Raw genomic sequence first — 26,460 nt, 5'->3', positions numbered from 1 at the left:
CAACACTCAGACCAGGAATAGCCCAGGAGAAGAATGGGCAAAGTGCAAGATTAGGCAATTCAAAAAAAGAACATGTACACGTGGCCAATAAACACATGAAAAATGTTCCAGCTTCAATGGTATCCAAAAATGCAGATAAATGCAACGGTCAAACTTCCTTTCTTTCAAGCGGAAAAAATAGAAAAGGGTAATGTTATCCAGTGTTGGTGAAGGCACAGAGGAAACTGTGACTAAGAACTTTCCTTATCTTCAATTTCTTGGTTTCTCAAATCCTGACTACCTTGCCTTTTTTCTAATGTCTCAGATAAAATGTGCCCCCCACCCCCCGCACCCGCCAAAGATGTCCACATCCAAGTCCCCAGAACCTGGGCATGTGTTACATAACAAAAGGGACTTCAAGTTGCAGATGGAATTAAGGCTGCTAATTAACTGACTTGAAAATAGGGAGATTATCCCAGATTATTCAGGTGGGCCCAACTTAATCACCTGAGCTCTTAAAAACAGGCAGGCAAGTGGGTAAGAGAGGTGTCATGAGAAAAACTTGACACGGCTGGCTTTGAAGATGGGGTAATGGGGCCATGAGCCGGGGAATGTGGTGGCCTCTAAAATGGCCCTTAGTTTATAGCCAACAAGAAAATGGGGACCTTGGTCCTACAGCCACAAGGAACTGACTACTGAATAAGCAGGAAACCGGTTCTCTCCTACAACCTCCAGAAAAGAACACAGCCTATCAACACCTTGGTTTCAGTCCACGAGACCCATACCAGACTTCTGACCTACAGAAGTGTAAGATAATACATTTGTGTCGTTTATACTGCTAAATTTGTGGTAACTGGTTATGGTAGTATAGAAAGCTATTGCACAATTGTTTTGTATTTTCTCCAACTTTTATAGTTGTTCTCAGGTCAAGGATTAGTCTCTCATAGCTTGATGTATCAGAGTTCAGTCACAGAGTCAGATCCACTGTACTCTGTGGGATAAAGATTGTATTATAGGAATCAGATCTTACATAGTTAGGAAGATGCTGGGAAAGTGAAAGCCTAAGAAGAAAGTTGGAGAATCAGTAAGTCACCAACCCATCAATTTGAGAAGCAAAGCACCAACACCTGCCAAAAGTGACTGCATAGGAAGGTCTGAAGGAGGGCATGCTTCGGTATAACTATCACATTGAGGGGACCACCAGCAAGTGTCTGGTAGTGAGCTTGGAGCCACTGTGGGTAAACAGGGTCTTCTTCAGTCAGGAAGAAAATGGAGAGTAAAGTGACGACAAGCTGGAACTGCAAGCATTTCCGTGTCTGTCTGTAACTGCATCTAGCCACAATTAATTAATAACTGCTTCACTTCCATCTTCCAATTCTTGCATAAATTTCTCTTTTGCCCAACCATATAGGTAAGAGGATTAGGAGAAAGTAGTTTCAGTTTCACCAAGTTGACATAGTACCAACCACCACAGTCTACCCTTTGTCAATTTGGCACCCATACGTACCTCTTTTAACCATATTTAAAAATCCTCCAAATAAAGACAATAGCAAATTTGTATTTCTTAATCCCTTCCCGCTTTCTACCCACCCCTAAACCCCCTCCCATCTGGCAATCATCAAAATGTTTTCTGTATCTATGAGTTTGTGTATTGTTTATTTTGTTCTTTAGATTCCATATATAAGCAAAATCACATTGTATCTGTCTTTCTCTGTCTGACACTCCACTAAGCACAACACCCTCCAGGTCCATCCATGGCGCTGCAGATGGCAGGAACTAATTCCCTTCCATGGCCAAGCAATAGTCCATTGTATATACATACCACCTCTTTATCCATTCATCCATCAGTGGACACCCAGGTTGCCTCCATATCTTGGCCATTATAAACAATGCTGCAATGAACATATAGATGCACATGTCCCCTCAAAGTAACATTTTGGGTTTCTTCAGATAAATACCCAGAAATGGGATTTCTGGGTCCTTCTGATTATATATAACCTCTCTGGTTATATAGCCTTTGTTTTAAAGTTTATTTTTTATGGTATAAGTATTGCTTTTTAATTTTATTTTTCATTTCCATTTTCATGAAATATCTTTTTCCACCCCTTTACTTTTAGTCTGTGTCTTTCAATCTGAAGTGAGTCTCTTGTAGGCAGCATATGTAAGGGTTTTGTTTTCTTATCCATTCAGGCACCCTTTGTCTTTTGACTGGAGTATTTAATCTATTTACATTGAAAGTTATTGTTAATAGATATGCAGATATTTCCATTTTATTATTCACATTTTTTATTTATTTATTTTTTTCTTTCTCCCCCATCTTAAAGAAGTCCCTCTAACATTCCTCGTAATACTTACTGGTTTGGTGGTTATGAACTTCTTTAGCTTTTTCTTGTCTGGGAAGCTCATTATCTGTCCTTTCATTTTAAATGATAGTCTTGCTTGGTAGAGTACCCTCCGTTGTAGGTCTTTGGTTTACATCACTTTAAATATTTTATGCCAATCCTTTCTAGCTTGCAAAGATTCTGTTGAGAAGTCAGCTGACAATGTCATGGGAGCTACCTTGTAACTAATTGTGTTTCTCTTGCTGGTTTTAGGATTCTCTGTCTTTAACCTTTGCCATACTACTGGGTTGTCGGAAAAGTCATGACATATTTTTTCTATGTTTTTCATTGCAAAAAAGTCATGACTTTTCCGACAACCCAATAATTGCAATGTGTCTTGGTGTGGGCCTGTTTGGGTTCACCTTATTTGGGACTCTCTGTACTTCCTGCATTTGTACGTATGTCTCTTTCCTTTGCCAGGTTAGGGAAGTTTTCAGTCATTATTTATTCAAATAGGTTCTCAATCCCTTGTTTTCTCTCTTTTCCTTCTGGTACCCCTATGATGTAAATGTTGTTATGCTTCGTGTTATCCCAGAGGTCTCTTAAACTATCCTCATTTTAAAAAAATTCTTTTTTCTTTTACTGTTGTGATTGGGTGTGTTTTGCTACCCTGTCGTCTAAATTGTTGATCTGACCCTCTGCTTCATCTAGACTGCTGGTGATGCCTTCTAGTGCATTCTTCACTTCAGTTTTTTAATTTATTTTTTATGGTTTCTATGTCCTTTTTATGCTTGCTGTCTCTTTGTTGAAGTTCTAAGTTCCTGGAGCATCCTCATAACCATTATTTTGAACTCTGTCTCTGGTAGGTTGCTTGCCTTCATTTTGTTTAGTTCTTTTTCTGGAGTTTTCCCCTATTTGGGACACATCTCTGTTTCCTCATTTTGGCTGTCTCTCTGTGTTTGTTTCTATGTATGGGGTAGATCTGCTATGTCTCCCAATCTTGGCCGGGTGGCCTTATATACTAGGTGCCCTGTGGAGCCCAGTGGCACAGTGTCCCTGGTCACCTACGCCTGGTGCTCCAGGAGTGTCCCTTGTGTGGGTGTGTGTGCCCTCCTGTTATAGTTGAGCCTTGATTGTTATTGGCATGTCAGTGGGTGGGGCTGACCCTCAGGCTGACTGGCTGTGGGGTCTGGCCACGTCCACAGCTTATGGGATGCTGTGCAGGGGGCTTATGCCACACAGTGGGATCTGGTGCCTGTTGAGACCACTCTTTATGAGTATGCTGCTTGTGGGGCTAATTGGGTGGTATCTGCTGTAGTATGAAGCCAGTCTCCAAGTATTTTGGTTTTTGGTCCTCTTGAGAGAGGCTCTGGTGCAGGCCCAGGTCAGCCACTGCCGGTGACTGGCCAAGGACTATCTGGTAGGAGCTACAAAACGATCCATGGCTGGTCGCTGCCTGCGCTACATCTGGTGGCACATGGGAGAGGCCATGAACTCTGTATCTGGTAGGTTGCAAATCAAGGACAGCTGCCACCATACTGGGGTAACTCTGCAAAAAGCCAGAACACCCAGAGGCCTGCTCCTGCCTGCCAGCTCCCATAAGGCTCGGACACTGATAAAGCCTCGTGAGGTACATGAGTTGGGTGAGGCAGAGTCTCAGGGAGTCACCAGGGTGGGGAGAGTTGTAGTCACTGGGTTAATGTAGATTCTGGTTTGGTGCCAGTGTTGAGCCTGGAACCACTCAGCAAAAATCTCAGAGCACGCTGAGGCCAGTCAATGCCTACCTGAGTCCCACAGACTGCTGAGAGTTGTCCAAGAAAGAGTGCAATGTGGGTAGGCCTAGCTACTAGCTAGAAATTGCCTCTGGGTTGGCTGAGTTGGGTGGGGTGGGGTTCTAGAAAGTCACCAAGGTGAAGTGAGCAGAACTCACCAGAGCAATTCAGATTCAGCTTTGGCTATGGACATGGGGGGAGGGATCAACACAGGAAAGATGGCACCTGCCTGCAGGCTGCACAGGACGAGGACCCCACACAGTGAAAATGTCAACTGTCCCTCCAGTCCTTGCCCTGAAGCCACACAACTCAGTCTCTCCCCATGTTTCTGATGCCTGTTCCCTCTGCTGGAGCCCAGGGTAAGTGCATGCGAGCAGGTGAATCTATGTGCAGGCCCTTTAAGAGGATGTCTGGATTTCCCACAGCCTCCTGTCCCATCCATCCAGTCAGAATTCCCACTACTTTTCAGAGCCAGGTGTGGAGGCCCCTCTTCATGGCACTGGTACTCCAGGCTGGGGAGCCTGGTGTGGGGCCGGGGGGAACCTCTGCAGCTGAGATATCCCTTCTGATTGTCAACCGCCACACGCTGGTGTGGAGCCGGCCCATTCCATGTCTACAGTCCTTCTACCAAACTAGACATGGCTTCTTCTTTATATTCTTAGCTATAAAACTTCTGTTCAACAGACTTCAGATGGTTCTCCAAGTTGACTGTTCTACAATTTAGTGGTAATTTTAATGTGTTCATGGGATGAGGCAAGCACAGTGTTTATCTACTCTGCTATCTTTGAACTCATGGCCTTTTCTTATGAAATTAAATATTCGTTTACCATACGACCCAGTAATCCCACTCTTAGGTATTTACCCGATACTAATGAACACATACATCCACACAAAGCTCTGTCCATCCATGTTTACAGCAGCTTTATTCCTAATAGCCAGAAATTAGAAACAATCAAAAAGTCCATTCAATGGTGAACGGATAAACAAATTGTGGAACACCCATATCACCCAGCAATGAAAGGGACACCTTGAAATCCAAATCCATACAGAATTATCCTATTTTATATGCTATTCTGGAAAAAGTAAAACTATAGGGACAGAAATCAGATCGGTGGTCGCCAGGAGTTAGTGATGCCACTAGGTGTGTGTGTGGGGTAGTGGTGGTGGTGGTAGGAACCAATGACAAAGGAACATGAGGGAACTTTTTGGTGCTCATGTATTTTAATTGTGGTGCTTGAACAACTGTGTTTATTTGTGAAAAGTCATTGAATCGTACTGTACATCCAAGAAGGGGTTATTATTGTATGTAAACTATATTGTATTAAACTGATTTCTAAGAAAAAGAAATATATATTTTATGTGCCCTATGTAAAAAAAAAACTACTGCACCATATGAAGTCATAAATAAATGTACTAAAAATATGAACCTGGAGTTGTGGTAAAAATTTGAATAAGTAGTGAAATAGATACATAAAAAAATTTGACATATTATTAGTGAAAGACTCACTAAACCATAACTAACTCTTGCTTGTGGTGGCCAAATTTCTTATTCTGTTGAAGATGCACTGTGATTTAGGGAGTACTAAAATGTAAAATCATTTAAACAAAGAGTTATGCTGAATATAGTTGATGTTCAGAGGAATTTTGGAAGGTCAAGGGGATGCTTACAGTTGAGGCGCAGAGTATAACAACGATCCAGGACAGAAGTGGGAAGAAACAGCTAAAGGCTGGAGAAGAACCAGAGAGTACAGTAACATAGTTAAAGTGTTGCAAAAATTTGTCATTCATCAATCAGTCATTCATTTAGTGAAATACTGACTAAACATGTACTATGTGTTAGGCACTGTTCTAAGTGTGGGAGATACATTAGGCACTGTTCTAAGTGTGGGAGATACAGCAGTGGACAAAACAGACCACAATCCCTAACCTCAGACAGTCTCACATTCTAGAGGGAGGAGACAATAAACAAAATAAATATATGAAATGATATGTGTTAGAGTGAACAACAACAAAAAAGCAGGGAAGAAGGGCCGGCCGAGTGGTGTGTTGGTTAAGAGCTGGCTTGGGACGCCAGCTCTGAGCAGCAGAGCCCCATTTCGGATCCCACATGAGGGCCAGTGACGCTGCGCCCTCTACAGCTAAGATGGTGAACAACAACTCGACCTGGGGCTGGGCTGCCATGAGTTGTCGGCGATGGCATAGGCTACAATGGGTATGCAGTAGGCTGCAGTGGGGCTGCAGTGGGCTGCCGTAAGCTACTGTGTGTGGCTGGCAGCCAGCGTGAGCGGCCAGCAGCCGGTGTGAGCTGCTGTGAGCCACCGTGAGCAGCTGTCCAATGGCCAGCAAATGACTGCCTCACCTGGGAAGAATATAATGATAATACCAACATGGTCCAGTGAAGCGACATCCTCCACAACTAGACTGTAGAACAAAAGGACAGCAAGTTGTCTGTTCCCCTTTCCCATTCCCCAATGCTATTCCCCTCCTCCAACTCCCCAATCCCCAATAAAATCTTAAAAAAAAAAAGCTGGGAAGGGGAATATGGTGTGCTAGGGCAGAGGTCGGGGTTTCAATATTGAAAAGGGTGGTTAGAAAAGCCCTTATTGAGAAAGTGATATTTGAGAAAAGACTTGAAGAAGGTAAAGAAGCCATGGGGGTAGCTATTTTAAGGTGGGTGCTTTCAAACAATCATCATGGTGCACTCAGCTAACACCATCTACTGTACTTTGGTGAGACCCATTTAGCTTCCATAATGATGTAAAAAGATGCCATTTAATGTGATAACTGGTTATGACAGTTTATAAAAATGATTTACAGAATAAATATAATCTTCATTTCAACTGAACCAGAAACATCTGAAATCCAACTGAAAGAAAACCACACGCCTCAACTTATTTTTAACTACTACTAACCTTCCTCTTCTTTCTAACCTGCCCCTCTTTCAATTTTCATTATACATGATTCTGGAAAAGCTGAATGGCACAGTTTAATATTAATAAATTTTTGAGTATTATTAGTTGGGAAAGGGGTTTAGAAAAAAACAGGAGGAAATAGCCTATCCATATGAAAACAATAATCACATAATATTTATTGTCTGGGATTGAAATGTTTCAAATATGCAAAGCAATAAAATGTCAGGAAAAGCAAAACTTCCTAATGTTAAAAAGATCATAAATTTTTCCCCAAATAAGATGCATGAAAAAAATTCAGGTGATACGTTATGTCGAAGGAAAAAAATTCCCTTAATACTAAGTTAGAGCGGCCCCCGACCTTCAGAAGGCACAAGCTAGTCACTACGGAAGAGCTGAGGAGACAAGTTACTGTAAAGTACAGAACACTATGGGTGACTTTTTTTTTGAGAGTCACTTTTTAACATAAACATATTCACTGACCTGTGCATTCTAGAATTTGTACTTTTGCTGCCTCTTGAATGAAAAAAATATTTAATGTCAAAAAGTTAATGAATTTATATTTTATCAATCACAATGGCCCATACACACACACACACAATTTATATATATATATATATATATATATATATATATATATATATATATATATATACAGTAAAACCTTGGATTGTGAGTCACTTGGTTTGTGAGTGTTCCTCAAGATGAGCAAACATTTCTAATACATTTTAACGTGGTAAACGAGCGATGCCTTGCAATACGAGTAGTTTGTTTCCAGAACGAATTATGCTCACAAACCAAGGTATTACTGTACTTAAAACAGTGGCACCTGTATAGGCAAAACATGTTTACTTAATCTACAGATAATTTAATGTAAGTGGCCTCATGAGCCCCTTTCAAGAATTCCACAGTTCCCCATAGGTCCTTGACTCGCAGTATAGGAACTGTAGACTCCACCTTGATTGCTAGGCTTTTATAGGTGCTAAAAAATTTTTTTTTAAATGAATGAATGAAGGAGCAGAGATAAAGACATTTTCTTTGCAAGTTACTCTTGTGTGATAAACTGTCGCTTCTAGGTCACAAAAATCTCGTTATTTTCAGTCTAAATAGATCATCATATTTGCTTTAAGCTCAGGGGACATATTATTTCCATTACCTTTAAGGAAATTTCATCCTGAAATGCCTCACTGTCTTTCCAGTCAACTAGTGGGAGAACTAGTAGGTTTTCAAAGATGGTACTATATACAAAAATAGCGATTCATCTATAATTCTTTTTCAAGTTTGTAAAGATTTACGGTACAAATGACATTGAGGCTACCTCACTTTCTGAGGCCATTAGCCCCTGCAAACAAGACTAAAGTTACAATGACCAACTCATAAAGGCCACAAGACACCTGGTCCCTGAGACACTATTTGTCCTTGAAAAAAAGGCTGTGATCATCTGAAATTTGGCAGATACGCAGCCAAAGTCAAACAAGCATCAATAAGAGATAGAGACTTAACAACAAACTGGATTCTGTACTTCTCTTTAAATGAATATTTTTCCTATCAACCAATTAACAAATGTTTATTGAACACCTAATATGTGCATATGGTGACTACAAGACTTGCCCTCAAGAAATTCTTACTCTAGTGCAGGCTACGAGACACATGAAGAGAAGATGAGAGACACTAAATGGGAAAGAGACGGACCCACAGGCACATTAGAAGTGCAGAGGCAGCAGAAGGTACTAGGTATGCACTGAGGCCGGCAGGATGGATTCTGGGAAAGGGTTAGGGGAGGGGGCCACCATGAAAACCTAGGAAAGAAGGGCAGACTGATTTTTCATACTGTTAACAGAATACGTGACACTACGTATTATAGGGACAGGCACCTGGTGGCTTGGCACGTCTCCATGTAGGCCACGTAGGTAAGGTTCCGCCACCATCTGCAATCACCCCAGGGATGGTGAGACGGCCAGTCCTGGGATGAGATTCCACAAAGTAGTGTCTCTGCCTCCCTGGTTTTGGTGAGGACAGGGCCCTCCACCTGCATCTGCTGGGTGTGGACACAAACTAACAAGCTGCTTGGTGGGAGTTTGGAGTCGGAGCCTCACATGGCACAGTGACCCAGCACTCACGTCTTCTGTCGCCTGGCCCCTGTGGTTTGGTAGCTTCCTGTGGGATTCGGAACATGGAAAGTTGGCACCATGATGATCTTGCTCATGCTGCTGTGTAAGTAACAAACTGCCCAAACCCATTTGGACTCATTGTCTCTTCACAGTCAGACCTATGGAAGTGGCAGGCTCACCCACGAGCGGCAGTAGTCACATCTGCTCAGGGACTGCTTGACGGGCACATACAGGTCAGGGAGGAGTGCTGAGAAGTGGCCAGTGTACTGGTAGGTGAACGAATTTCCTCCAAGTAATGTAGTTGGAAGAAGTTAATCATCACCATTGAGAAAAGAAAGCTGCAGGTACGTAGAACCACTGGCGGGGATTCTACACTGCTAGTTGGGATCTTAAAGGACACACCTCAGAAAGTGACATGTCCTGAGGCAGAACAGACCCAGGGTGGAATTAAAAAAGCTGTTAACAACTGATGAGAAAGAAAAGAAATCATCATTTCTAATTCAAATGGTGCTCAGCAACTTTCGTTCCACTTTCTTCTTTAACTCTGTCCATCACTCCCCAGCAAGCATGCAGGCAAACATCCTGGGCTTGAAGAAACAGTGGCTGTATCATAATTAATGAGCCAACCCTAAAGGATGCATTTGTACAAAGTTCCAAGGGACAGACGACCAGATGTATTTCTGTATCTGCCACTGCAAACACATGTAAACAAGATGGGGATTACTTTATAACACGAGAGAAGTACGTTGCATGAAAGCATAAAATAGTAGCCTAGGTAATTAGAGCCTGCTGGAGAAACCCCGTAAACCAGGCCTTCACAAAGGCGAGGCTTTGTGCACATGGATCTTTGAGGAAGTTTTTCTCGTAATTTGTATAGGGATTCTTGGCATGCGCATTGATCATATGTATTTATCTTAAGGTTTAAGACATTATAGAGGACTTGGCATCATTCTATATAATTATGCTCTATTACGCATTATATGATATTCTATTATATACACAATACTTGGCCTTAGAGAAGGAATGTTAAGTTCAAATGAAATTTTCTCGTAATCAAGTTTTTAGGGTACTGAGAAGTGCTTCTAGGTTCAGGGCAGCGATTCTCCTCCACGTGTTATTGAGAAGTCTTTCGCACACGCCACGCTGTGTGACAGTGGTGAGGGCACGCGCTCTGGGGTCAGAGTCCTGGGTACGGATGCCAGCTCCACCTTGGGGACCTCTGCGGAAGGCACGGAGCCTTCAGTTCCTCAGTTTCCTCCCTACTGCCTAAGGCCACCAGGGAGAGTAATAGTGCATATCTTGTAGTGGAGTTGTGAGAATCTAATGAGGCAACCCACACAGAACACTTAACACACAGGGTGGCACGCGGTGTGCTCTAATTATGATGTCAGGTTTAGTATTAAAATGCTGATAAAAATCCATCACCATTTTTAACAGCAAGTAAAGTGGTGCCTGGTATAAGTCAAATCATAGAAGTAATCATCTTGATTTCTCCTGGATATTTTTCTATTTTTATTTTCCTTGGAGAAAAATGAGAATAGTGAATATTGGGGGGTGATGAGCAGCAAAGGGAACACAGATATAATGCTCTATACAGAACTACAGTGGTTTCCAACAATGAAATACTGTATGTGGGTTTCTCGTGACTTTGTAGGAATTGATTGTTTTAAAATATGCTTCAATTGCCAAAATTCCCATGACTTATGACAGCTTGAATATTTGATATTTTGTCCCAGAAAATGAATGCAAGTCTCTTTCTTTTTTAAAGGGCTACGGTATCACTATCCTACTCACAACGTTAGAGACTTGCTTGAAGAGATACGACTTTTTAATATTTGACTTTTTAAAGGCATCTGGCCCTTATTTAACCATCACATTTACATCCAATTCCTGCAGGCATGGTTTTGTTGTTTAAGCTTGGCTTGATGCCCTCTGCAGAAAGCTTTCGCTTTAATGAACTAAAACTGCTAGAGTCCCCTTACCCCCTGTAACAGTAGAATAAGAGCATGCAGTTTTAGCTTGGCTTTCAAATAAGAAGATAAAAATAAGAAAATAAATTGCTGAACAATCAGCTTTATGTGGGGGCCACTGCTATGACATATTCAACTTGATGCCCTTATATTATTTGCAGAAGTGTTTATGTACTATGAAATGTTCAGCCAGAGCATACAGGAAACTGTAAAATATTTTATGAGATGTATACATGGTTGATGGTAAAATTTTAAATGCAACCTGGGAAGGTTCTATCTAAATTCCAGGAGGGCAGATGAGGGAATACTTTCTCTGTAGTCATTCAGTTTTACACTAGGGGTTATATGAACCGGAAAGAAATATCTGATTTGGGAACTCTATAAATTTTTTTTCATAAAATTAAACTTTATATAATTTCTAGACAAGTAAACTTGTTTTCTTTCAGATCAAGAATCCCCAGTTATGTATATTTGTCTTCTACATGGTAAAAGCATTAAACATGGATTGTTTATAATTTTATAGAAACAAAGAATAAACAAAAATAAATGAAAAATTCTTCCCAGATATAGGAATTATATACATGGCTTAAAAAATATTTGTGCTTCTGATGTTTTTTTAAATAAAACTCTTGGTTCTAAAACTGGAACAGTACTTTTGAATCTCAATTATTGCACTATGTGAAGGCAGGAAGGTTAGAGACATGGCCTTAAAATGGCATTTTCAGAAAGCAGCATTTCCAAATTTAGATGAAGGGAGAAATAGTTCTGTTTCCTTTACCCTCAAATCTATGAGACAGTGTCAATTTCCCATCAGAGAGGCTATTTATTTACTTATTTGTTCGTTTTATTTATTTTCAAATTTGATCTCCAAAACACAAGGCTACAAAAGTAGCAACGATTTCATGTATTCACATTTGCTTTAGAGTTAAATCTGAGTTTTTGTTTGTTTTGTTTTATAGCATCTACCTCATTAAGTCATTGTGAGGATAAATGGAATACCAGAGGTTAAGGTTCCTGACACAAAGTAGGTACTCAAAGAACGCTAATTCTCCTCTCTTGCTTACAGACCTTGTTTTAAAAAATTGATGTGTAGTTGACATAACAGATTATTTAATTAAGACCACAGTCTCTTTGAAGAAAATTTTAATATAACAGTTATGTGTCCATAATTAGTATCATTTAAAAAAATAAATTTAGGTTATTGTCTAAGATAAACATGCCATAAAATTCCAACAGTATGGTGGAGTATACTATTAGACTGCGAGTTAGGGACCTTGGATCTGGCCTCTGGTCTGTCACTGACATTGAGTGATCTTAGGAAAGTCAATTTCCCTCTGTAGGCCATGTTTTCTCATCTGCAGAATGAGTGGTTGTTTTCAATGATCTTTAAGACTATTTTCTGTTCTGACATTTTATGATTCTACATAATATTTTAATCTTTAGAGAGAAATTTATTGAAGTCACATTTTCTGAAACTTTCCTTCTATGAATTTTTGTTTTTGTTCTACATTTATTGCCTAAGGAAATTTTGTTTCACTTCTAATTTAGTGCTGTGAAAAGAGTCAAAGAAAGAACCTAACGGTAGAAAAGAAAAAAAAGAATTAAAAATATTAACATTGAGCAATTATGGGGACATCTAGGCTGGTTCGGGACAGACATTAATGACCTTGTTTTATTCTAAATTCAGCTCACTGGCTTCTGATGAAAAGTGAAAGGTTATTATATGGACTTACTGGGCAAAACCAGATTTTATAAATAATTACCTGTCAGACTGTTCAAGATAGACAAACACACGCCAGACCAACAAAAACACAGACCTGTCATATTTCTGAGAGAAATGTACGTTGAGTCTTCCTTCTCTGGGACTATAAGGAGATCAGGTAGAATAAAATGAAGAGGAAAAACCTAAACCCTGTATTTTCTGCCTTGTGCATACTTTAAAATGTAAAATGTGGGAGAGAAGGAATTTTGATGTGAAAAATTAGCCCCTGAAAATTTTATACATCAATAAGCCTGGCAGATCGAAACCAAATACAATAAATGCTGTCGTTTTAAAAGTTAGGATGTTTACTGCAAGCTTATAATTTTCTATGATTAGGGACGCCAAGAAAAATAAGAATGATGATAAAAAGAAAAGTTTAATCATACATTTCAGCAAGCACAGATGGAACATCAAAACCCTTTGGAAATTTTTTGATATTATATATCTGCGTTTTTTGTTCCTGACACAGAGATTTTTTCCAGAAGGACTAACACAGAACAGGTAAGTGATAGCTAACAAATGTGAATAACATGGCACAATCATATTAAGTGAACTTCACAATGATTCGGTCATAAGATGAAAATCTTTCATGCTTCTCACTTCTGTTTTCCTTAATTCTTTACAAAGGCTGATTCAGTGTGTGTAAAAACCATGATAAAAGTAAAATTACACAAAAGCTCTCCAGAATTAAAGAAATAAATTTTTTTTCTTTGCAATTCAAGTTTAATCAGGAACTGTACGGTTACATCTACTCTGTTTTGGTTTGTTCCCAAGAGTTAAAGTTCCTCACGCCAGCTGCTACCAGCAAGAAGTGACCCAGCCTCCGTTTCCAGTCTAGGTGTGGGAGTGCTCTGAAGGGAGGAGAACGCAAACATGCGGCTCGCCTTCCTCTCCTGATTCTGATTACTTTGCTTCTAAACGGGTCTGGCATGTGTGTGGGCAACGGGCCTGGGGGCTGGAGGCACTGGGCAAGACGTGAAGATGAAGGAAGAGGATCTACACGACGGAAACACACGCGTGACAGGCAGACACGCAGGACCTTGGGAAGAAGGCATGAAAATGACATATAGACTGGCTATGCAGGGGGTGCCAAAAAATGGATACACGTTTTAAGAAAGGAAATAACTATTAAAATTGCCCTACTCAGTATATACCAATAACAAAAGATGAAAACAAGTCACGTCTGACTTCTGCAATGACAAGAGGTGCTCAAAGTGGTTAGCGTCAGCGTCCAGACACTTCTGATTATGGCCAACTACTGCTTGAACAACGCTGATCAAAGTGTCCAGTTGTGTACATTTTTTTGGCACCCCTGGTATAAGTGGGGTGAAGGGAAGATGGGAATAGTTCATCAAGTCAAGTAGTGTGAGTTTATTATGAAATGGATGTTTGTCTCTAAAATACATGTACAAAGACAACAAAAGTCGGAAAGTTGGTGGGATAGTGCAAAGGGAAAACTGACTGTCCTTTTAATTTTGTTTCCTTTGTCCCAAACTTGGATTACAAAATGCATCATGTAAAACATAGACTAAACACTGAAAAAAAAAAAGAGAAAGAAAGAAAAAGGCACGGCTTTTAAGATATGTGAGCTGAGGGCAGTAAATCCATTCTAAATTAAAATTTCAAAATTGTGTGATCTGCATTCTTGTCCACCTACACACTATCCCAAACATCCTGCCATTAATTAGCTAAAGGGCCCATCTAGTAAACAAGACAGAGCGTGAGGGGGCTGGAAAAGAACTGGAGTCAGCCTGTTGATAGTCACAACAAACCAACCCACTCCTGAGGATACAGACAAGGTAAACTTGTGTTTTATTGTGTCCAGAGAGGGGAACAGGCATCACCTTAATGGAACACTGCCTCCTTTCCTGTCGTTGGAATCCCATCTCCATCAGCAGGCCAGAAAAGCCATCCCATTCCTGCGGTAGGCACTCTGTCAAAGAAAAAGAAATCTGCAATGAATTATCACATCGAGTCAAACCAGGAAAGGAGTCAAAAAAGCAAGCAGAGCTTTCTTCCTGTTTTGTAGACTCTGCTGGCTGCATTCTAATAGGGTGCTTGATATGGACGTTTCTGGTGGCAAAGCTATGGCAACCACTTTGTCTATTAAAGTCAGTGTGGTTAACAAGTGGTTAGTGATTCTATTTTGGGGGAGTGGAAGATATGCAAAATAAGACATCCGATTTTGTTAATTTATTGGGCTTGGTTAGGCCAAGGACATGTTGTGTTGAATCTGTTTGTCCTTTATAAACATGTGTTCTCTATTGGACATGCTCAAGAATCATGTCTAAGTATCTTAATAGTCTATAAATTACCAACTCATTATAGCCTTCCCAGGCCTGATTTACAGTCACAGTGAAAAGGTATGGGAACAGACACTAATGGAGGCCTTTGCTCCCCACTGAAATATGGTGGTCTCGAAGAAGTTCTGTACATTACAGACAGTATAGAAAACTTGGATCTTACATGATTTTATATACAGACATGCACAGATAGTGGTAGATATGGATATTCATGATGGGACAAAATAGTCCCATAAAAGAAAATGGGAAAATGGATACTAATTACAATTATATAATATGTTCCAGTAAAGAGAGTAAAATTGCATGATTTTTCATCCCCGAGATATAGTCTACATTTCAGAGTGAGCAGAGCTGGGTACGGGGTCTTTGTGACTTGTCCTGAGTTGTACAGTGAGACCCAGAGTGAAACTGAACTAAAATCCAGGACTTAGGAACAAAATTACCCTTTCACCCACCATATTTTTCATTATTTAAACGAGGAACAGTCACATTCAGAGAATTCATAACCCTCAATTAGATGGAGTTTTTCTATAATCTGTTTTCAGAAAAATGGAAAAAAAAATGACAAAATCCTACTGAGTTGTCAGAAAAGTCATGATGCATTTTTGCAATGAAAAAACACAGAAAAAATATGTCATGACTTTTCCAACAACCCAATATATCAGGGATTGTTTTTCTTTAAGCTTATAACTCTGGGGCTGTTTTGGAGTCTGTCTACTTTCAGTCTAATACATTTACCTCCATCAGCCACATGATAGAAAATAGAGAAGAAGCTTATGTGATTAAGATAATGCTATGGATGGACTATAGTGTTTAATTCTAAAAAGAATGATGAAAATACATTTTTAATTACACTGAAAAAAGGGAAAGTGAACCCCAAGCTTTTTAGGAAGACTTTTACCAACATGAGGAGAAACAAAACATGGTTTTTTGGATAACTTTCTGTGAATCATAAAATTCAATCAACTTCAAAACCATCCCTTGAAATATCCTGCTTGCACAGGATTTACTATGGTTGTCAGGCTTTGGAGCCCTGGCTGAAATTTCAGCAGTCGGTTATGCTGCTACACAGCTCACTCTGGGTCAGCGTATCAAAGTGGAGCGAACAGGGGCGCGCTCCACGTTTCACTCCTCAGGGCTCTCTCTGTGAGCTTGCTCCTGACACCAGGCTTTTTGTGCCACTGAACACTTCTGGATCGAAGCAAACCTTCTAGCAAGGACTAGAAAATTCCAGTCCTACCTCCAAAGACCGTGCACTGGAGAACAGTGGTAAATGAGCTCCTCAGAGAGCCACAAATAACTTGCAAGAATGGGTCGAGTGTCTTCCCACAACCACAGGCAGGGGCGCCTCAGGCTGTGAAAGAGCCCCCACCACCAAGGCTGCCTTTGGAGAGCCTCATGCCAAAGTAACACTTTCAGCTTCTCGACCTTGGTCTTTTAAATTGTACAACCACAGCGACAACCTTTAACATAACATACTGTTTAAAACACAGGGATGGTTTACATGGAGATAAATGGACCTGGGAGGAAAGCTGGATTTCTCTTAAAGGTAAAGGGCTGAAGTGAGCCTTGCTTGAAAAAGAAATCTTGGCTCAGGAGAAGTGTCTTGGCTGAACCCACGTGAGAAATCACCACGTTGAATCTTTCCAGAGTGTGCCATATGAAATGGTTCTCTCTAGGACTGAAAAGTCTACTTTGCAAAGATCAATTCACCATCGCAGATGTTGTATCATTCTGGTTTGCAAACAACTAAAAGATTACAGGCTTATTTAATAATAGATCCTCAAGTAGCTAAGTTTAATGAGAAAAATCACATTTTAGAGCCAACCCAGATTTCTGGAATAAGTTCTTCCTATTCGAATTCGAAAACAAAGAAGGAACAAACATGCATGTGTAATTAGTGAAGAGCAATTTCGGCAAACAAGTCCCCTAGGGTCCTCCGCCCGAGTCACTGCTTTTCCCTTTTGATGTACAAAGGATGTATGCTGTCTGTGTAGGACGATTATGGGAACGTTGCAGACTTGGCATCCGTTCCCGAGTAAGCAACTTTAAAGGAAGATGGATGAAGACAACTCATCTTTGTGTCAACTGTGAATTTCTCTTTATTTGTGTTGCGAATGTTGAAACTAAATTTAAACACTGCTTGGTGTGAGGGCCTTCCAGAGGCCACATTCTCACGAAACACTTTGTATCCCGCTTACTCTCTACTGTCAGATTCTGTGATCTCCAGTTCGGTATCTTCACAGACATTCTGCAGACCTTGACCACAAACAGTCAGGACCACACCCCACTACTGAAAAGTATAAATTAATCAATAACACAATTAGACTTACAACTAACCAGCTCCTATATGCCACTCAAGCTTTATTTCTGATTTAATAAAGCTCTGCACTCAACTAGTTGCCCCATGTGAATTTATTGAATAGCTCAGACATTTTAGCATCTCTCAAAGCTTCCAGCAAAGATGGTGCTTAGTTTTTTAAGGACCAATTGTAATTCCCAAGTTTTTTTTTTTTTTACTGAGGATCAAGCTAGCTCCTAATTTTTGACATTCATTTATTCATTTAGCCCCAAATTACGACCTGTTACCAGAACCTCAATACACCTGCATAAGCAGACAGAGGTTCTATCTACTGCACTGGGCACTGGTGGAGCCATTAACTGCTAACTGCACTTTCAAAATAGAACTTTCTTGTTTTGCTTATCTGCATATGAATAAGCTAGAGAAAACATTTAAATCCCAAAGTGGTTAACTTCCGCCTTTTGTGTGGGTCATCATAAATTGTACATTTTAAAGAACGCAAATTAACATTACAAAGCAAAAGATTAATATTTATCTTAAGCAAAAGAGAAATATTTAACAAAACATACCTTGTCATTCTAAGTTGAATATGATTGTATTATTAATGCCAAAGCCTAATTACTAAAGCTTAAACTAGATAAAACCTCTCCTCCCCCCAGTTAGACTTATATATTATTCTCATTACTATCTTTCCTGATTCCTTTCTGCTTTCTTAAGCTTTAAATAAGATAAAACAATTTCATTGTAGGGTCTGACATCAGCAAGACGGCAAGCTAGAAGGTCTCAAAGGTCATCTCCCCACAAAAACAATAAATAAACAACTACAAGCATGCAAAAACAGCTCTGGGAAAGCTCTGAAGAAAGAAGCAGAGCCCTGTGGAGCTCAAAAACCAAGCATGGCCACATAGAAGTGTGGGAAGCATTTTACCTACATCACCAAGTTTAAAGCAGCTCAGTGCAAAGAGGGACTCCCTCAGACGAATTTCATGCCACAGGAAAAGAGAAACAGGAGCGCCTCAGAAAGTCTCGTCACGGCTGAGGACATTTGTAGCCTTTGCTACTGAGGGCCTGCGCCCCTGCCCTGGTCTTCAGCAACACCGAACCCAGCTAATGGAGCTGTGTGGAGCCCCCACTGCTGCATCTCCTCACTGGGACTAGGGCCTGTTGCTGCTGTGAGACCTGCCCCCAGGGGCTGCACTTGATGCTTTGCCCACTCTCTGGATTGGGATGCCACAACACCTCACCATCTATGGGACAGGAGCTGCTGCTGCTCTGTGTCCTGCCTCTGGGATTCTAAGGCGCAGCTTTGACCCACCATCACCAGCTGTGCTAATACAGCTGCTGCTCTCTGGCCCAGCCCTGGGTCCTAAGTCATGGCATCAACTTGCCATCCCTAGGTAGCACTGTTTCAGCTTTGTGCTCCATCCCTCGGGTCCTGAGTCATGGCTTTGAAGTGGCATCACGGATGCTGAGTCGCTGCTGCTCTGCACCTTGCCCTCTGTGGCCAGAGTCAGGACTTTGACCCACCATCCCCAGGGCATGCTGCTGCTGCACCCTGCACCCTAGCCACCACTACCCCTGTGATCCCATGACCTGTGTCACTACTGTGTCCCATCTTGGGGTCCAAACACTGTGGCAAGTCCCAGAGACTCAGAACCCAGTTCCTTGGGAGATCTGAACATGCGCACCTAAGACACTAGAGCATTACCATTGTAATGAGTACATCTGTGCCCCAGGACCCAGGCATATGGTAGCTCCATATGTACCTGTCCCTAGGACCCTGGCAGCTCTGAGTGCCAGTGCACCAGACCTGGAGCCAAGAGGGATCACCTTGGCTAGAACTTCCACTCACAGGCGAAAAAGGACAAGACGACCTCAGCAGCCCCTGCCACTGAGGACCCCTGCAGTCTTTGCCAATTTAGACCTCGGTTGATGGAGCTGTACAGAGACTATCCCATTGTGTCCTCCCCAGAATGAGAGATGCTGCGCCCCACCCACCCAGAGCCCTCATAGCCACCTTCAGGTGAAAGACTTTCTCAACCAAACTCAGTCCAAAAAAGCTAGAATAGGTGACTGCCCTCTCAGATGCACAGACATCAATGCAAAGCCACTAGAAACATGAAGAAGCAAGGAAGCATGACACCCCCAAAGGAACTCAGTAATTTTTCCAGTACCTAACCCCAAAGAAATGGAGATCTATCTGTGTTACCTGAAAAAGAATTAAAAATAATTATTTTAAGGTAGTGTAGTGAGATTCAAGAGAACACAGACAGCTCAATAAACTCAGGAAAACAATGCATGAACAAAATGAGAAGTTCCACAAAGAGATAGAAATCATAAAAAAGAACCAAACAGAATGAACACAGAGCTTCGTTAACAGACTCAATCAAGCAGAGGAAAGAATCTTCAAACTTGAAGACTGATCTCTTACTGTCATCCACTCAGAGGAGAAAAAAGACATAAGAATGAAAAGGAGTGAAAGAAGCCTATGTGAATTATGGGGCAACATTAAGTGAAACAATATTTACATTATAGGAGTCCTAGAAGAAGAGAGAAAGGGTCAGAAAACTTATTTAAAGAAATAGTGGCTGAACACTTCCGAAATCTGGGAAGAGATGGCCATCCAGGTATACAAAGCTCCAAGATTCCCAAACAGACTCAGCCCAGATGGATCGCCACGGAGGCATATTATAATCAAACTTAAAAATCAAAGAGAAACGGAATTTTGAAAGCATCAAGTTTAAAAGGAGTCATCACATAGAAGCAAATACAGATAAGGTTCTTAGCAGGTTTCTCAGAAGAAACCTTGCAGGCCAGGAGAGAGTGGGATGATATATTCAAAGTGCTCAAAGAAAAACAACCCTGCCAATTTAGAATACTTTACCTAGGAAAGTAGTTCCTAGGTAGAAACAGACTTTCCCAGAGAAACAAAAACTGAGAGACTTTATCACCTAGGCCTGCCTTACAAGAAATGCTACAGGGAGTTCTTCAAGATGAAATAAAAGGATGTTAATTAGTAACATGGGAAGTATAAAATTCCCTGATAAAGATAGAACATTCACTGACAAATTCAACATACTCTAATACTGCAATGGTGGTATGCAAATAACTTTGGACTCTAGCATATAGGTTGAAAGACAAAAGTGTTAAAAATAACTACAGCTAAAATATTTTGTTAGTGGACACACAATATAAAAAGATGTAAATGGTGACATCAACAACATAAAGTATGTGTGTGTGGAGCAAGTAAATGTGTAGAACATTTTTATTTAATTGAAGTAAAATTGTTATCAGCTTACGATACACTGTTATAAAATGTACTATGAAAGCCTCATTGTAAACACAAAAAAGAAACCTGTAATAGATACACAAGTGATAAAAGAATCAAAGCATACCACTGCAAAAAACACCATCCATTCTCAAAGAAAGACAGCAACAGAAAAAGAAAGGAACAAAAGAAGTATAAAACAATCAGAAAACATTTATAAAAATGGCAATAGTAATTTCTTACATATCAATAATTACTCTAAATGTAAATGGCTTAAAAAAACCAAAAACCAAAACCCCCCCCCCAAAAAAACCTAAGTATATGCTGCCTACAAGACACTCACAGGCTGCAAGTGAAGGGATGAGAAAAGATATTCCATGAAAATGTAAAACAAAAGAGAACAGAGGTAGCTATATTTATTTCAGAAAAAGTAGACTTGAAGTCAAAAGCTGTAGCAAGAGATAAAGATGGTTATATAATATAAAAAAATCAATTCATCAAGAGGCTATAACAACTGTAAATACATATGCACCCAATATCACAGCAGCTAAATATATTAAACAATTATTAACAGATCTGAAGGCAAAAATAGACATCAATATAGTAATACTATGGGACTTCAATACTCCACTTTTAACAATGCACAGATCACTCAGCCAGCATCAGTAAGGTAATAACGGACTTGACCTATACTTTATATCAGATGTACCTAACAGACATATACAGACCATTCCATCCAACAAAACACACACACACACAGAGGAATATTATTCAGTCATAAAATATAAGAAAATCCTGCCATTTCTGACAACATGGGTGAACCTGGAGGGCTAAGTGAAATACACCAGATAGAGAAATACAAGTACTGTTTGGTATCACTTACTCATATATGTGAATTCTAAACAAAACAACTTTCCCCAAACAAACAAACTACCCCCAGAGAGGAGAAATGGTGGTTGCCAGAGGACGCGGGGACAGGGAAATGGGGCCAAAGGGTATGCAGGTCAAAGGATACAAACTTTCAGTTATAGAAAGAATAAGTTCTGAGGATCGAGTGTACAGCATGGTGAGTTAATAATATGGTATTGTATACTTGCAAGCTGCTGACAGTAGATCTTAAGCATTCTCACCACACACAAAACAAAACAAAAAGAGTTAAGTGAGGTGATAGATGTGTTAATTATCTTGATCTTGGTAATCATTCTACAATGTTTATGTATATCAAGTCATCATGGTGTACATTTTAAATACATACAATTATATATTTTAATTATTCCTCAGAGTTGGAAAAAAAAAATTCATTGTAGCAGGTCCCAAATTCATTTACAAATACTTCCTTTCTCAGAGGCCTAAGACAGAAGATTTTGATTCTGTTGTCTGAAGTGGTATAAATGTGTATAATTTGACTTTAGAAAATCTTTACTGAGTTCTTACTCTATGTAAACCACTCTGTGCTTGGTGATGCAAAGGATACAAAGATAAGTAACACAGGCCCTGCATAAACTTCCAATTTAATGTAAATGGTTTAACTACCACAGTAAAATGCAATGAGAGGTCATTCTCAAGGGTAGGAAGGAGGGAGAAAACTAGGCAGCCCTTTTGTTTGCTTTTAATCACAGTATTTAATTTCAAATAATATTTAAAAAGGCATGAGATTTATAGATTTCTTAAAGCTGGCAGGGGTGAAGATTAAAACATGGCACATGATTTTATGGTTTATAAAGTACTTTCATGCCCATATCTAATTTAGCCTTACCACAACCAGTAAAAAAAAAAAAGGTCTTATTATTGTCCTTTTTAAAGTGACATGTCCAGTGAATGGCAGATTTAGGATTAAAAACCCTGGGTCTGTATTCTTTTCATTACACCACATTGTCTTACATTAAACAAAACAAAACAAAACCCCTGACATCTGGCATAATTTATTCCACCCAGATTACTGAAGCTATACATAGTCTCCTAGTCCTAATAAACTCAATTCTTGCTAACTCAACATCACTTAAAGGGTAAACTAAAATTTTACTTCAAATTTAAACTAAATCAACCTGGTACAATACTTCAGAGTGCAGAGATGGGACTTGAATCTATATCATCTTCAGTTTGAGGCATTTTCAACTAGTGCATATTTTCCAGAATAAATTTAAGAACAATATATAGTAAAAAACACCATGCAACCGAATTACCTGGGGTGCTTTGAAAAATAACCGATACTTTGGCTCTACCGCTTCGTTTAGGCTCTGGAATGGTTTAAAAGTGGTCCAGGAGATCTGGATGCACAGTGAGGGCTGAGGATGGTGGTGGAGTGGATAAGGACACCACTAATAGGCCCAAAGATGGGTTTGTCGGTAGAAGGAACCCTTTCAGAATATGTCGTGATTATACAGCAAACATCATTGCTTAATGGAAATCTCAATATTGGCATTTAATCTAATACACAAGAAACAGAAATTAAGGTTTTCAGGCTATGGCTTTTATTCAGACAGCAGACGGGTTGCCTGTATCTCTCACATTTCTCACTTGCAGTCCATCTGTACGGCGGGCATTGTTTTTTTTCCTTCCCAGATGCTGGGATGCCACTGTGAAGGAACACAGTCCTTCAGGCTACCATACCACCTTTAATTCCATGGCGAAAAAGGAATTTGGAAACTGGGCCTACTAAACCAAGCTGAACAAACCCTTTGCTTACACCTAGAATCAAGGAACAACAGAATTTTGGAATTGGAAAGTGTTTTTGTGAACTCCTCTAGTCCGACTCCAAATTCAACAGATGAAAAAACTCACGCTGGAGAGAGTGACCCATCCACGGTCACCTGGGGAAGAGCCCAGGATTCCCGACTCGGTCCAGGGCTCTTCAGAGGTGGCTCGCATTCTGCCCAGAGCTATGTGTTTAGCTTCTCTGACCTTAATGGGGAAAACAGATGTAGAGAAAGAAATTGTTTTTCCGGATTAAGAGCCCTTGGGAGCAGAACCAAAGTGAAGGGACTGGGGAAAGGAAGGGACTTAATGATGTCCAAAACAGCACAGCTGAGGAGTTAGAACAAGGCAGGCCATTATGAGCTTTTAGTTCTACTTCTGGCTCTTTTGCTACATGATTAGCTCTTCCTTGGAGAATCACTTAATTTCCCTGAGTGCCCACAATAATAATTTTGATAAATGGGTGAAATATCAAAGTAATTAAGGTAAACCTGGCTGAAAAGCTCTGTGGCAAAAGCACACGTCTTTCGGACCTTCATGGGGGTGACGTGCCATGTGTTCCCACTGCCGTCTTACTTACTAAGGCGGGGCTCACTGTCTGATTTAGGGCTGAACAAATAATGTGGCCTGCCTGGATATGTTTAGAGTTGGCCGATTTGGGTTAAATCCAGTCGAAAACGGACAATAAAAAGATTTGGAGTATATATTCACTCTCTCCCAAACTACTGTGAACTCCCAGTTAACTAAGTGTAGGGTAGACATTTTGGATGATTTGTGGGCCGCAGGAGCCGTCCTGGTTACCAAGGGCCTGGCGGTTTCCCAAATGCTCTCCACTCCACAGGGATGAAGAGGGCACGGAGGACAGAGGTTCTACAGCCACTGGCTTGGCTTTACCGGCAGGAAAAGGGAGGGAGGGAGAACAGTGAACTGAGAGCACTGGACTTTCACCAGTCCTCACTGATTAAGTTAATCTACATGTGTGATTTATTGGAATACTCGGTTGAGTTGGGGCTGGGAAGGTAAGTACACCTCCGAATTTCATGTATAAATGCGGTTTCCCAAGACAGCGGAATTAGCCCTCCTGTCCGCCCCACCTCACTCCCCAGTTTTACAGTAAAAGCCTGTTGCTCTTGTATCTGACCTTTTCCCACCTCCCTTCTGGCACGGGAGACTACATCAAGTTGTCTCCATCTCCGCTGCCCACAAGGAGCCCAAGCTCAGCCCTGCCCTCTGTGGACTGGCTGGATTCAGAGTCCAAGCCCTTTGCCAGCGCCTTCATTTGCAGAAGGTGTCTGTGCCCTGAGAGACATATTGTTTTGCTTTAATACTATAAATCTTTGAAGCTCTGAAGCTTCATATCAAAGCTGTATAATAGCTTTTTAAAAGATAAAATATGCCCTGTTGTTTCTGCTGCCCTTGTGTCTGTGTGTGGGCAAGAGATTTAATTATAATGAATAAAACTGAATGGTGGTCCAAGATGCTTACAATCAAAGTGGGAATCATGGCTGAATTTCATTAGCAAACATAAATACAAATAGGCACATCTTGTTTGTACCAATGCCATGTGACGTTTCCCCTTTTGATAATTTTATTCTAACTCTGATATTTCAGAGACCCTAAATTGAACCATATGATGTATACAGCATTGCAACATGCAAAGCTCTTCATTGAACAGTCTCTTTTCTGTATACTTTCCAGGGTTATAAATATCCTGTGAAAATCATGGAGGGCAGTTTGTCAGACAGCAGAGCCTTGATTTGAGAACAGTGGAGGGAGCCCTGCCCTTTAAATAAGAGATCTTCCCTGGCTGGCAGAATGGGGAAAAGATACAGCATTAACTCTTATTCTAATCCAAGTGATTAGGAGCCTATAAATCTTGAGCAACTTGTCATTTTATGCTTGTTTTTTTTCTAACTCTGTCATAGTCTTCTTATTACCAAGTTATTTCAGCATTCTGAATACAAAAATCTCTACATTAAAATTTAGTTATTAAAATTTACTATTTCTAATTGTCCAAGAAATCTCAACCCAATTACGAGAGGTGTTAATTTTGTTGTTGGACAAAATAATTAAGTGGCGGATATAAACAACATTGTATTTTAGAAAAAAAGTTTTTTTTGTGAATGTTACTTTTAGCAATTTTATGAGACTAAAAGTATACCATGTCTATTTATAAATTATTCTTTCCATGATATCGTAGGTACTTAAATACATCTATAGTTAATAATTTAATGCCAATAATATTAAAGTTTTCTTCAGCTACCTTATTTTATAAACAATCAAAACACAGATGTCTGAAATTACTCTGAGCTGCAAACACATATGTGTGTAAACAGCGCTCAATTGGCGGGAGTTACTAACTGAAATCTCCATTTTGGGAGGACTCAGGTCTGTGTATGCCCGGGTTTAACCCCATGCATGGCAAATGAGTAGGTACTCAATAAATGATCAGCTAATGGAGGAATGCATTTGACTAGCAAGTAGCTTAGTTTTTCTCTAGACAACAATGAGAAATGCTAATGTGTTCACCATGAGAGCAGGGGCTGGGATACTGTCAGCTCCTAAAACTTAGGCTTAGACCACACACACTTATCATTTCACAAGATAACCATCGGCAGCAATTATGAAGAAAAATAAATTAGTGACCTTAATAATTCAACCATAAGCAATGCTGCAGAAAAACAGTTATTCTGATACTAGTTCTCAGTTCCCACTGGGAGCATTTCTGGGCTTCTCCTTACTGTTATCTGCCAGGAAGAAAAATGTTTGCTCCCAACTGCCTTCTTTGCCAGGAAATGAGAATCCAAATCATCTGAAACAACACTGTTGAATTATTTTGTTCAGTCTAAACATTTTAAATTCAAATATAATGCTGCTGAAAATTATAATTTATAGTGAGTTTACAGTAGATAGTATGAAATAAATCGTTTTTTAAAATCTTGGTTGTGTGGCAATATTAACTGTATTTTCAGTCTTCAACAATGATACAAGATAAACATAGAAAGAAAATACTGCCTCATTGACCTGCGCTACATCAAAAAACACAACACAAAAAATAAGAACATCGAT

The 26,460-nt window shown here is 40.1% G+C and overlaps 1 protein-coding gene across 3 annotated transcripts in view; it reads right to left on the bottom strand.

The window, feature by feature from the left end:
* Positions 1-4,980: 4,980 nt before the first annotated feature.
* Positions 4,981-26,460, bottom strand: part of SUPT3H (SPT3 homolog, SAGA and STAGA complex component) — a 455,615-nt gene continuing 434,135 nt past the window's right edge. Inside the window, exons 12-13 of one of the 3 annotated variants that reach the window (XM_019642795.1) lie at positions 14,669-14,757; positions 4,981-5,799 (exon numbers count right to left, since the gene is read on the bottom strand). In XM_019642795.1, the coding sequence (XP_019498340.1) occupies positions 14,716-14,757 (42 nt within the window). In that variant the 3' untranslated portion in view covers positions 4,981-5,799; positions 14,669-14,715. Of the gene's footprint in view, positions 5,800-7,761; positions 9,785-14,607; positions 14,758-26,460 lie in introns of those variants that run through there. The other 2 variants (XM_019642796.1, XM_019642794.1) reach the window with 2 other exon arrangements.

Source organism: Hipposideros armiger, unplaced genomic scaffold (assembly GCF_001890085.2).
Source record: "Hipposideros armiger isolate ML-2016 unplaced genomic scaffold, ASM189008v1 scaffold_72, whole genome shotgun sequence".
NCBI lineage: Eukaryota > Metazoa > Chordata > Mammalia > Chiroptera > Hipposideridae > Hipposideros > Hipposideros armiger.
The sequence above is the reverse complement of the archived record's forward strand: the minus strand, read 5'-3'. Positions and strand labels throughout refer to the sequence as shown.